This window comes from Poromitra crassiceps (genome assembly GCF_964638095.1).
Source record: "Poromitra crassiceps genome assembly, chromosome: 17".
Taxonomy (NCBI): domain Eukaryota; kingdom Metazoa; phylum Chordata; class Actinopteri; order Beryciformes; family Melamphaidae; genus Poromitra; species Poromitra crassiceps.
In genome coordinates this window covers 34,866,021-34,878,520 of record NC_139635.1, presented here as the reverse complement: position 1 = coordinate 34,878,520, position 12,500 = coordinate 34,866,021, and the positions used below count along the sequence as shown (strand labels likewise).

The following is a 12,500-nucleotide window of genomic DNA, read 5'->3' as shown; positions in this document are numbered from 1 at the left end:
CTGCCACACCACGCTGGGGAAAGGCTGTGGTACCTGGAGGGGTCGGCCTGCCACACCATGCTGGGGAAAGGCTGTGGTGCCTGGAGGGGTTGGCCTGCCACACCACGCTGGGGAAAGGCTGTGGTACCTGGAGGGGTCGGCCTGCCACACCATGCTGGGGAAAGGCTGTGGTGCCTGGAGGGGTTGGCCTGCCACACCACGCTGGGGAAAGGCTGTGGTACCTGGAGGGGTCGGCCTGCCACACCATGCTGCGGAAAGGCTGTGGTGCCTGGAGGGGTCGGCCTGCCACACCACGCTGGGGAAAGGCTGTGGTACCTGGAGGGGTCGGCCTGCCACACCATGCTGCGGGAAAGGCTGTGGTGCCTGGAGGGGTCGTGTCTTGGACAGTCATTTGGCAAACTCCAAATAAGTTCTCTTGAGAATGTTAAGAAGAATAAAATAATAAGTAGAGAAAATAACAGCATCATATTCATACGGAGACATATTTAGCAACAGAGTGAATGCGAATTCACATTTAAAGCTGCATTTTAGGAAAATGAACAGTAAACGTTTGATTATGAGTCTTTATCGGGCTTCATGTTACACAATAACAGCAAGCAAGACCCACTTTTGTTCATAAACCACCAACTCTATACATGTAGAAAAGTGTGTTCAATATGTGTCCTGCACTGGTTAAAAACAGAACAAATCAATCTATGGAAAGAATGAAAAATATAGCAATATTACTGTTTCCTTGTGTACCTCCCATTGTTTATTTGGTAATAGTGTTTGGTATCTTTACTCACACTCCAACTGATAATTTGTCCTGTTGTTTACAGACAACCACCTGGCTGGCACTCATGCAGGCCAGTCAATCAGCATCCCCAGCCCACCATCCTCAGCCAATCAGCGGGCTGGGATGCACTCTCCGCCCCCCCGACGGGCCCTGGTGAGGGAGTTCAGCGGGACCTACGAGAGCCTGCCGGCACGCTCCGTACAGGTGAGACATCACGCTCTGTACAGGTGAGACATCACGCTCCGTACAGGTGAGATATCACGCTCCGTACAGGTGAGATATCACGCTCCGTACAGGTGAGATATCACGCTCCGTACAGGTGAGATATCACGCTCCGTACAGGTGAGATATCACGCTCCGTACAGGTGAGATATCACGCTCTGTACAGGTGAGACATCACGCTCTGTACAGGTGAGACATCACGCTCTGTACAGGTGAGATATCACGCTCCGTACAGGTGAGATATCACGCTCCGTACAGGTGAGATACCACGCTCTGTATACAGGTGAGATATCACGCTCTGTACAGGTGAGATACCACGCTCCGTACAGGTGAGACATCACGCTCTGTACAGGTGAGATATCACGCTCCGTACAGGTGAGATATCACGCTCCGTACAGGTGAGATATCACGCTCCGTACAGGTGAGACATCACGCTCCGTACAGGTGAGACATCACGCTCCGTACAGGTGAGATATCACGCTCTGTACAGGTGAGATACCACGCTCCGTACAGGTGAGATATCACGCTCCGTACAGGTGAGATATCACGCTCCGTACAGGTGAGATATCACGCTCTGTACAGGTGAGATATCACGCTCTGTACAGGTGAGACATCACGCTCCGTACAGGTGAGATATCACGCTCCGTACAGGTGAGACATCACGCTCCATACAGGTGAGATATCACGCTCCGTACAGGTGAGACGCTCCGTGCAGGTGAGATATCACGCTCCGTACAGGTGAGATGCTCCGTACAGGTGAGATATCACGCTCCGTAGAGGTGAGACGCTCCGTACAGGTGAGACATCACGCTCCGTACAGGTGAGATGCTCCGTACAGGTGAGATGCTCCGTACAGGTGAGATGCTCCGTACAGGTGAGACATCACGCTCCGTACAGGTGAGACGCTCCGTACAGGTGAGATATCACGCTCCGTACAGGTGAGATATCACGCTCCGTAGAGGCGAGACATCACGCTCCATACAGGTGAGACATCAGAGCAGCCATTCCCAAACCGGGGGCCCATTTTGAAATCTGAAAATCTTCCCGGGCCCACCCAACCCTTTAATCACAACTCTGATCAACACATGAGATGATGTATTTTGATATAGTTTGTATTTCATAAACAGAACATGTGAACATGGGCATATCGCAATGCAGCGCAAATTAGCAATCCATTCACATCTAAACAATTTGGCAAAATACCCAAAAGCGTGATGGCCAACATTTTCTTCCCACAGATGGAGGCCTATTTGTGTGCATAATACAGATGAGATATGTATTGAGACAAACTGTGATGAGCAACAACAGGGCGTTAAAAAATCAATCAACAAGATATTAATGCTATTTACACAAATGTCTCCATGGACAGACATTGACATGACTGTTACACATAGTTTAAATCCCATTGCTCTGTTTTATTGGTTCTGATTACTTTTTTAATTCAAATATTTAATCATAAAGATTTCATGATAATTTCAAACTTAATTACAAAATTGAAAATTAAATACGTTTTTATGTCAATGCATACCTCCCAAGGCTGTGAAAAACGCTACCTCATCTGGAAAGGGGAGACTCGTGGGTACCAATAGAACCCATTTTCATTCAGATATCTTGAGGTAAGAGGTCAAGGGACCCCTTTGAAATAGGTTTTCCGTTGTTAAAATTTTGCCTAACTTGGGAGTGTTATTTAGCCCCCTTGCCGACAAGTTAGCATGACATGGTTGGTACCAATCATGGATGCCTTAGGTCTTCTCATATCAATCAATCAATCAATCAATCAATCAATCAATCAATCAATCAATCAACCAATCAATTGTATATTTATATAGTGCCAAATCATAATAGTTATCTCAAGGTGATACCAGGAACTTCACTCTGCCTTTAAAACTCAGCCAGCTGCATCCATTTGACTCCGCTGAAATTCGGGAGTGTTGGCAGCAGGTACATGTATGCATCTCACGGCCCACCTGCAGTCCCTTCATGGCCCACCAGTGTTCTGCGGCCCACACTTTGGGAATCACTGCATTAGAGAATTGAGGAAAACTGAAGAGCAAAATAGTCCTTATCAGTCTTGATAGATCTCAATGGCATTTGAACCCCAAATAACACACTTGAAAATCCACTCTCAGTCCTCTTCCAAGAGAACTGTGGTGTGGTTCGTAAGGAATAAGAAGGTAATCCGAACCAGCTACAGGAAACAACCCAGAACACAAGGTTTTATGGGTATACTGTAAGAAGACAGCTCTGATAGCCAGCAGTTCCTCAGTTTTGGAAAGCCTAGAAGAACAAAATGAGCCGAGGGCAAAACACAGTCTGGACTGATGCTCATATTCTGCTCTTTCTTCATGTGTTCTTGAAGGATACGTTCACCCAAAAATGAAAATTCAGTCATTATCTACTCACCCCCATGCTACATTACATTACATTACGTCATTTGGCAGACGCTTTTATCCAAAGCGACTTACAATAACACATTCTTTGTCAGCAATAGAGCAATCAACTATGGAGCACAGTCTATGACAACTACAACTTCTGAAGGAACAGTGGTACAAGTTTAGGTTAGTGGTACAAGGTTGTTTTTTTTTTTGTTTTTTTTTTATATATATATAAGGAAAGAGAGAGAACGAAGTTAGTTCAAGAAGGGCCCAGATGGAGCCTGAAAAGGTGTGTCTTTAGTCTTTTCCGAAAGATCGGCAGTGATTCAGCAGTCCTGACCGAAGGTGGAAGCTCGTTCCACCATTGAGGTGCCAGGGATGAGAAGAGTCGAGATCGGGATGAGCGACTTTTGAGCCCCCGTAGCGAAGGAGGGGCGAGGCGACCTGCACTGGTGGAGGAGCGAAGGGAGCGCTGAGAGGTTTGGAACCTGACCATGGATTGCAGGTACAGGGGAGCTGACTGGTGTACTGCCCTGTAGGCCAGTACCAGTGTCTTGAATTTGATGCGGGCCGAGATGGGAAGCCAGTGGAGCTCCTGGAAGAGGGGAGTGACGTGAGAGAATTTGGGTTGGTTGAATACCAGACGGGCTGCAGCGTTCTGAATGAGCTGAAGCGGTCGGATGTCGGTGGCAGGTAGGCCGGCCAGGAGCACGTTGCAGTAGTCCAGGCGGGAGGAGACAAGAGACTGGACCAGGAGTTGAGTCGCTTCTCTTGTGAGAAAGGGACGGATTTTGCAGATGTTGTAGAGAGAGAACCTACAGGAGCGTGCTGTAGCAGCTATGTTGGCAGAGCAAGACAGCTGGTTGTCAAGGATCACCCCAAGGTTCTTAGCTGTTTGGGAGGGAAGTACAGTGGTGTTGTCAATGGAGATGGAGAGATCTGCGAGAGGGCAGTCTTTTCCTGGGAGGAAGAGTAGCTCTGTCTTACCAAGGTTGAGCTTGAGGTGGTGGGCAGACATCCAGATGCTGATGGAAGGACGGGTGATGTTTTTTTTAGTCCTACAATTGAAGTGGATGGTGACCAACTTTCAAATGTAAAATAAAAGCATGAGAAAAAACAACAACTAAAATAGCTCCATACTGCTCACCTGGCCTCAGGAGCCCTGAGATGCCAAGTTGACTTGAAAATATGTCATTTACACCCTGTCCCTGTTTTTAGCTGACATCTTCACTGTAGCCGGCTACAGCAGCAACAGCCATTCTCGCTTCATTTCATGGCTAAAAAGAGGGCGGGTGTACGTGCGTGCGCGCGTGCGTACGCACGTTAGTAGATAAGACTGACTAGATAGATAGTAACTGAATTTTCATTTTGGGGTGAACTTATCCTTTAACTGGTATGAACTCCAGAGAAGGTGAATTACGGCAAAGAGAGCAGACAAGTTTAGCTAAAGTGACAGGAAGTGGAATGAGATTTGTTTGGACTCGCCCTCTGCTGCCAAACTCTCTAACCTGGCAGGATGACAGCTGACCAAAACTCTGTCCAATAAACAAGCCTCTTCTGGGTCCATGCGACTTTTGTTTACAAGCCCTGGTTCCCTGGTAATTTGGCAATGTGGACCAAAATGAACCCACATACAAAAATGCAACAGGTAACTTTTCCACTACGGTTCAGACCAAAGAAAATGAACGGTATGAACGGCATGCACATGTATCGGAGGAAGCATGTATCACGGGAATCCGGGGGAAAAAACTTTATTAAAAAAAGAAACTGAAGTCAGTCTCTCTCTCTCTCTCTCTCTCCCTCTCTCTCTCTCTCTCTCTCTCTCTCTCTCTCTCTCCCTCCTTCCTTCCCTCCAGGTCTCAGAGTCTCGTGTGGTCGAGTGTCCCAGCATCCAGATCACCACCATCTCCCCTGAAGATGACACGGCCAGCTCCAGCTACTGGGACACGGGCGGCTGTGGCGGCGGCTGGGACCGCGAGCGTCTCTACCTCCCCCTGCTGGACCCCTTCACCTACCGCGACGGAGGCCCCGGCTCCCTCAGCCCCAGCCCCGCCTCCAGCCCCTCCTCCCGCGGCTGGCTCAGCCCCGCCTCAAGCTGCGATTCGCTGCTAGTGGAGGAGGACGAGCTGAACGAGGCTGCCGGCAACTTCGGGCTCTCGCCGTCTTCCAGGCCGACCTCCCCGGGGGGGAAGAAGCGCAGGAACTCACCCCTGGCCTCCCCGTGCATCTCACGGAGGGGCAGCTACTCAGAGGAGCTCCACAGCCTTGAGGGCGGTGACTCCGCCCCTCAGTCACAAGCTCCGCCCAGCGGTTGTGAGCTCAGCATCCCTCAGAAAACCAGGAAGACATCATTGGAACAGGTGAAGAGGCTGCATTGGTTTGTGGGTACTTGCTGCAAGAAGTGATTTACTAGCTATTTCATTTTTTCACATTTCACATGATCATAACGAGGATGCAGTCTTTAACTTTGATATAGTTTGGTCTAGTATATAATACATAATAGTGCAGTATAGGATATAGGGGTTCAGACCAAGTACGACTATGGACCACTTCCACTGCGGATAGCAACAATTATTTTCCCATGAAATAAAATTTGAAATAAATAATTTTGAAGCATAATTTTTTTTTTGTGCTTTTCAGAAAACGCTTCAAAAGTCATAAAAGTAGTCCTCATTGTAAAGATTATCTTGCTGAACACAAACTTTGCTGTTTCATTGACAGAATTGTTTTTGGCGCTGACACTACAGGGAGATATTGAGATTGCAGCAGCAAGATAAATCCCCCTGTAGCATCTAGACACGGGTGGTGGTGGGGACTGAAGACTCTCCTGAGACTGATGAAGCTGATGGATCTGTGAAAACTGGGCAGAGATGGGGAGGTGGAGGGCTGTGCGATGATAGAGATGACAGGCTGAAATGGATAGAGAGAAACATAGTATTTAAAAAGAGAGCATCAATATGATTGGCTTACAATGGAGGTGTGTGAAGATGTGTCACTTTCTTATTGGATAGTTGAGGACAGCTGATGACTCGATTGACGCCCCCGGGAGGTGACAGGGTATTGTGTGAGCATGCCTGAATGATGTGAAGGACAGGATGGAATGAGAAGTGAATTCAAGATGATAGTCTTCCTAACTGAACCCCCACGAGAGCTTCATGTGTTTTTGTCCTCCAGTTGTCTTCCAGGGAGGTGGATCAGGAGGCGGCTCCAGGCCACGGCTCCCCCTGCCCGCTGCCTGAGACCCAGCAGCTCAGGAGAGAGCACCCCTCCCTGGGCATGGACTACCTGTCTGTGCCCCCCGCTCTGGGCTGGGGCCGGACCCGAGCCAGCGCCCACAGCCCTCTGTTCAGGCAAGCACACATACAAAATGCTACGTACAGTACAGTATATCCACTGCTGCAAACTATTGAGTCTTGCTGCACATCAGTCTCTAGAAAAAAGTTGCTTTATTTTACATGAGGTTAAAGCAAACCATTTTAAGTTTTCTAACGTTCCCCAAGCTTTTTATCTCATGTAAAATAAAGGAACTTTTTATAGACTTGATGTCTGGTTTTTGCTTATCTTGCCAGCACCCTAAAAACATTTTTCAGAAGTGCAGGGGTTAATCAATTGTTCACTGCATCTACTACAGCCTGGTAAACCATCCAGTCACGTGGACTTACATTCTCTTTCATTCTGCGGGATGAACGAAACAAACGAAACAGAATGTGAGTTCACGGATCATGGTTTTAACCAGGCTACTACATATATCTATCTTTGAGAAAGCTGATCACCTGATGTTTGTTATAAAGGATCTGTTTTGAGAGATCACTGTGTAAGAGTACGGTGGTATGATGATGTCAGCTAGTTATGTGATGTATAGTTTTTGAGATATTAACGTTTGTTTGGCACAACTCATACGAATAACTGCCGCGGGGTTCCGCATTTCTGGGTGGCAAGTGACGTCACGCTGACTCGTCCTATATATATATATGTATGTATATATATATATACACACACACACACACACACACACACACACACACACACACACACACACACACACACACACACACACACACACACACACACATATCTTGGCATGAAACGTGAAATGAAAAGTTAAGGCCACCCTCCCATGTATGTGTATAGTATTATTTGCTCATAAGAAAGGGATTGAAACCTCACCAACATTAGCTAATACTGTGTTACAATGCACCAGGCAATATGTTTTCAATCTGTCACTGTGGTTGTCTTTCATTAAAAAACAAAACAAAAGTATTTGTTCCAGATGAAGATCTGAAACGAGACTAGTGATGTAATTTCTGGCTCTGAAAACTGCAGCCTTTCAACATGGTATTCAGGGTTGCTGTTGCCACGGGTCTGAAAGTGCTTGAATTAAAAAAAATAAAAATCAATTGCAATTGCAAAATGTTCGCGCAATTTCAGATTAATACTGAAAAACTAGATCAGTGGTTCTCAAAGTGTAGGTAGGTGGTAGCCTGGGTAAACCCAGCCTCCATGTGACCTCCATCAGTCAGTCATGAACGCTCTTTGCCTGTATAGCCATAGCTTGCTCCGGACTATGCTCCGGAGAGACTGAATGCTAATGCTACTGAATGCTACATCTGCCGTTACACGTCATTGACAAAGACGCACTCTGATTCATGCCGTCACTCATTGGCTGTGATTCTGCGATTGAAATCGCCTCGCACGGGAAATCGCTCTGAGACAAACTTCCAGACAAAACATACGTTACAGAAAATTCATGAATTGTTCAACTTCAGCATTAGCCTTGATTGACAGACAAGGAACTTATAAAGAAGGTCAAGCATTGCTTTATGGCATTATCTCCTTTCGTAAAGGGTGGTCCACTGTCGTATGCTAAAGGGAAGCATTGAAGCACCTTTCCAGCATTTCCAGCTCCGTCCTAGCTTCCTAAGCGAAAGAGACAATTAGGATGCAGTCATTGTAGTCCCCCCCCCCCATCTTTCACTGCGAGTAAAACCAACCAACCAACCAACCAATCAACCAATCAATCTAACTGACCCAACACACTTTCAGGTCTAACGCCCTTCCACCGCTTGATTGGCCGCTGCCGTCCCAGTTTGACCAATACGAGCTGCGCATCGAGGTGCAGCCCCGCCCACACCACAGAGCCCACTATGAGACGGAGGGGAGCAGGGGGGCCGTGAAGGCTGCACCAGCAGGGCATCCTGTCGTCAAGGTAACCCAACCCTGAGGATTTAAGTAGCTGTCACATTCAAGTCAGCTGTGGGCCAATATTTTCAACATTTTGGTGACCAAACGGATTTGGGCAGAATATTAAAATCAAGGCAAAGCTAATTTCTTAAAGCAACACTAGGCATCTTTGTACGATAGTGGGTCCAGATGGAAGCGACTGTAACTTGATGTCAGGAAACTGCACACAGCGCTCATGTTTACCAACCCGGGTGCTCTCTGATGCTTTCAAGTTTATGGTATTAGTTCTCAAAGTGGGGTCCGGGGACCCCAAGGGGTCCTCGAGGGGGTTCCCGGGGTCCCCAGCAAAAAGTGGAATAATTCATTTTCACTATAATTCAACCCTAGTAACACAATGACAGAATGTATCACTATTCTGGTCATGGGTTCCATACACTTTCTGTAATAAAACATTGAAAAGCAAAAATCTGATCGAATGGGGGTCCATGGTCTAATTTGTGTCAGTTTAAGCGTCCTTGACTTGACAAAGTTTGAGCCACTGTACACTTTAAACGACAAGGCAAAAGGTCTCATGTTGATGTTTGGTTTAGTGGAGACACTCTTCTCTGTTGCAGCCCCACTCTGACTTAGGCTGATAAACCGGATGTAGTTCATAGAAAAATCTTGCTACATGTGCAACATGAAAATGAAATGTATGAGTGCTACCTGCGTTGTCCACAGCAAAACACAGCATTTGCTCTTCAGAATGGGTCGTTCAAAATATTCATGCAGAGCAACAAACAAACAACGTAAAGATGTCCATGTCAGACTGAAGTGGTTAGTAAAAGTCTCAGTAAACCACCAACTTCTGTCCCAGTAAAAAGCCGTTCTTATGACATAACTTGCCAAAGATAAATACCACCCATGCATTTTGTCTTCGTCACGGTCTAAACAAGGTCTTCTCTGCAGCTCCACATCAGTGAGCTCCTTACTACAAACAAAAGACAGACTACAACAACCTCAGGGTTTGATTGTTTGTTTGTTGCTCTGCACGATATCTTGAAAAAGGTTAAGTTAGAAGATAAGAAGTTCAGTCTGTTAAATAAACTATGCGTATTTTAGTAAATGTAGTTTCCTATTAAGTAAATGAAGTAATTTGTTTGATGTTTGCTTTTTGTAACATTGTAGCAAAATCCCAGCGCACATGTTGAGACCCGCTGCTGCTCGGCTGGCTTCACCAGTTATCATTTGTTTCTTGTCTGCAGCTGTGTGGCTACACAGACAGGAAGCCTCTCTCCCTACAGGTGTTTGTTGGAACAGCTGACGACCGATCCATCAGGCCCCACCCCTTCTATCAGATCCACAGGTACTGTGCTGCACTTCTGTCAAAACCCTGCATACCCTGCATACTCACATATTTCAAGGGACACGTCCGCCTTTTGCACAGCAGCCATGTTGTGTCTAAAAGGCAGGAAGGAACACATGTGCAAGCAAAACATTCATGAGGGCCCCAGCAATGGAACACCTAAATGGATTGGAAGTTGGAAACCCTCATTAATGTTCTGCTTGCACCTGTATTACTTCCTGCCTTTTAGACACAAAATGGCCACTGTGAAAAAGGTCAATTACATATATTAGTGGGGACAAATCTATTGTCTGGCCGCTGTGGCTTTAACCATAGCATATCTCACTGCTGTTTCCCTCAAATGTTGATCAACTGGGAATTAGCTTCTTATAGTTTTGCAGTCTAGTCAAGATTACTCTGGATAAAAGCATCCGTTAAATGCACGAAAGGTAACATTTAAAGGTAAATGCACTTCAAATATCCAAACTGACCAGTTTACTTAGGTGGCATAATGAACAAAGATACGTGGTTATGCCTAAATGTATTGTATGAACTGTGCGCAACTCCTTGTATCACTATCTTTGATTAATTGATTGTAATTCAGTCATCTGAATTTTTTTTTTTTATTCACAAATTGTTTGCACTTGTCCTTGTCGGTGTACAGTTAAATTCTGCACTCTATTCATAGCTTTCAAGGGGCGTTACGTGCTGCCGGGAACGCCCACCTGACGGTCAAAAAACAAACTTGTTCATTCGCTGCCAGCCAAGTCGACTAGTTTCTCACGCAGTGTTTGTTCAGCCGTTTGTACACACGTCTTTGCGGCCAACATTTCCTCAAAGGTAAGCTCAAGTAACGTTACAATAATGATTAAAATACCCCGTTAACGTTACTTGAGCTTACCTTTGATGAAATGTTGGCCGCAAAGACGTGTGTACTTTGATGGTAGCCATTTGCCCTCCCCAGCGACTGAACCACGTCTAATCGCACAAATCCACAACCTCCTCCTGTCTGAGTTTTCTTTCTCCGACGGCATTCTGTAAAAGCACAAGCCAGGCGTGTCTCCTCGTCGGTTAGTGCAACCGATAGCACAACAGGTATCTGGCATTTGGCTGAACAAACACAGCGTGAGAAACTAGTGACTCGGCGGCAGTGGAATGAACAAGTTTTTTTTTGACCGCCAGGTGGGCGTTCCCGGCAGTACGTAACGCCCCTTGAAAGCTATGAATATACAGTATATCTCACAAGTAGTATAATCCCAGCTGCAATTACAATGATAAATTGCTAGTTGCCAACATGTTGTCTGTGACTTCTTACCTATACCGCTTTGTTATTAAAAGTGTTTTTATTATTAGTAGTAGTAGTAGTAATAGTAATAGTAGTGGTGGTCATAATAGTCACACTGGTGGCAGTAGTGTCATCACATTTTTGTATTCTTATGTTCTCATTATAGTTATTGTTTTCTTGTGATCTCTCTCCTATTCAGTCACCCTACATTGTTGCTTCATAGGATTGAACACAGTACAAACTGTATATTTTGGGCTGTCTAATAGTTATTTCTCCCCGGCAGGGTGACAGGGAAGATGGTGGGCACCTCTAGCCAGGAGAGCGTCCAGGCCGGGACCAAACTGCTGGACATCCCCCTCAACCCCGAGACCAACATGACCGCACTGTGAGTAGAGACACACAGGCTTCCTCTCTTCACCCAGACAAGAGGATTATAGCCTACATGTTAGGCTAAACAGGCTAATGATCACAGCACCAGCTAGGAAACAATAGCCGGGAAAGTGAATAAACGAAAGTATGTAACTGCATTAAGTGGGTGCATGTTCGGCAGACCTTCCTTGGATAACTAAAAGTTCAAACAAATGTGTGCGTTTCAGCATCGACTGCGCTGGGATTCTGAAGCTGAGGAACTCGGACATCGAGCTGAGGAAAGGAGAGACGGACGTGGGGAGGAAGAACACGCGGGTGCGCTTGGTGTTTCGCACCCACCTCCCTCTGGCGCCGCCCGTCGCCCCGCCCGGCCGGGTGCTGGCTCTGCAGGTCGCCTCCCTGCCCATCGAATGCTGTGAGTGGCTGTCCGGCGATATTAAGCACTGACTTTTCAGTGAGTTATTTAGAATTGACAAATGTTGTTTCGAGACTTGTCTTGTTGCTTTGAGACTTGACCAGTAATAGAGCTGATGTGGGCCAGCTGTTCAACTTCAAAACTATCAAAAGTCTGAAGAACAAAAGTATGAAATGAACTCTGAACTGAATGGGTGTGAACTTATATAAACATGAGTGGGTGTAGTATTGATTTTTACACTTAAATGAACTAACAGTTAAATTGACTTTGCTGTACCTCTCCCCACTCTCTCTCCCCGTCCTCTGTCTCCCTCTCTCCTCTCTCTCCTCCATCTCTCGCCTCACCTCTCCCTTTCTCTCTCTCCCCTCTCTCTCTCCTCTCTCTCTCCTCTCTCTCTCTCTCTCTCTCTCTCTCCCCTCTCTCTCTCTCTCCTCTCTCTCTCTCTCTCTCCTCCATCTCTCTCCTCACCTCTCCCTTTCTCTCTCTCTCCTGCTCTCTCTCTCTCTCTCTCTCCCCCCTCTCTCTCTCTCTCTCCCCTCTCTCTCTCCCCCCTC

General features: G+C 46.5%; 1 protein-coding gene across 1 annotated transcript in view; it reads left to right on the top strand.

Moving 5' to 3' along the window:
* nfatc4 (nuclear factor of activated T cells 4) overlaps positions 1-12,500 on the top strand; it is a gene marked incomplete at its 5' end in the record, with an annotated part of 22,848 nt that overhangs the window by 2,515 nt on the left and 7,833 nt on the right. The window contains 7 exons of the mRNA XM_083653326.1: positions 819-979; positions 5,229-5,732; positions 6,547-6,722; positions 8,416-8,578; positions 9,798-9,898; positions 11,446-11,547; positions 11,759-11,946. Of these exons, the coding sequence (XP_083509452.1) occupies positions 819-979; positions 5,229-5,732; positions 6,547-6,722; positions 8,416-8,578; positions 9,798-9,898; positions 11,446-11,547; positions 11,759-11,946 (1,395 nt within the window). The remainder of the gene's footprint in view (positions 1-818; positions 980-5,228; positions 5,733-6,546; positions 6,723-8,415; positions 8,579-9,797; positions 9,899-11,445; positions 11,548-11,758; positions 11,947-12,500) is intronic.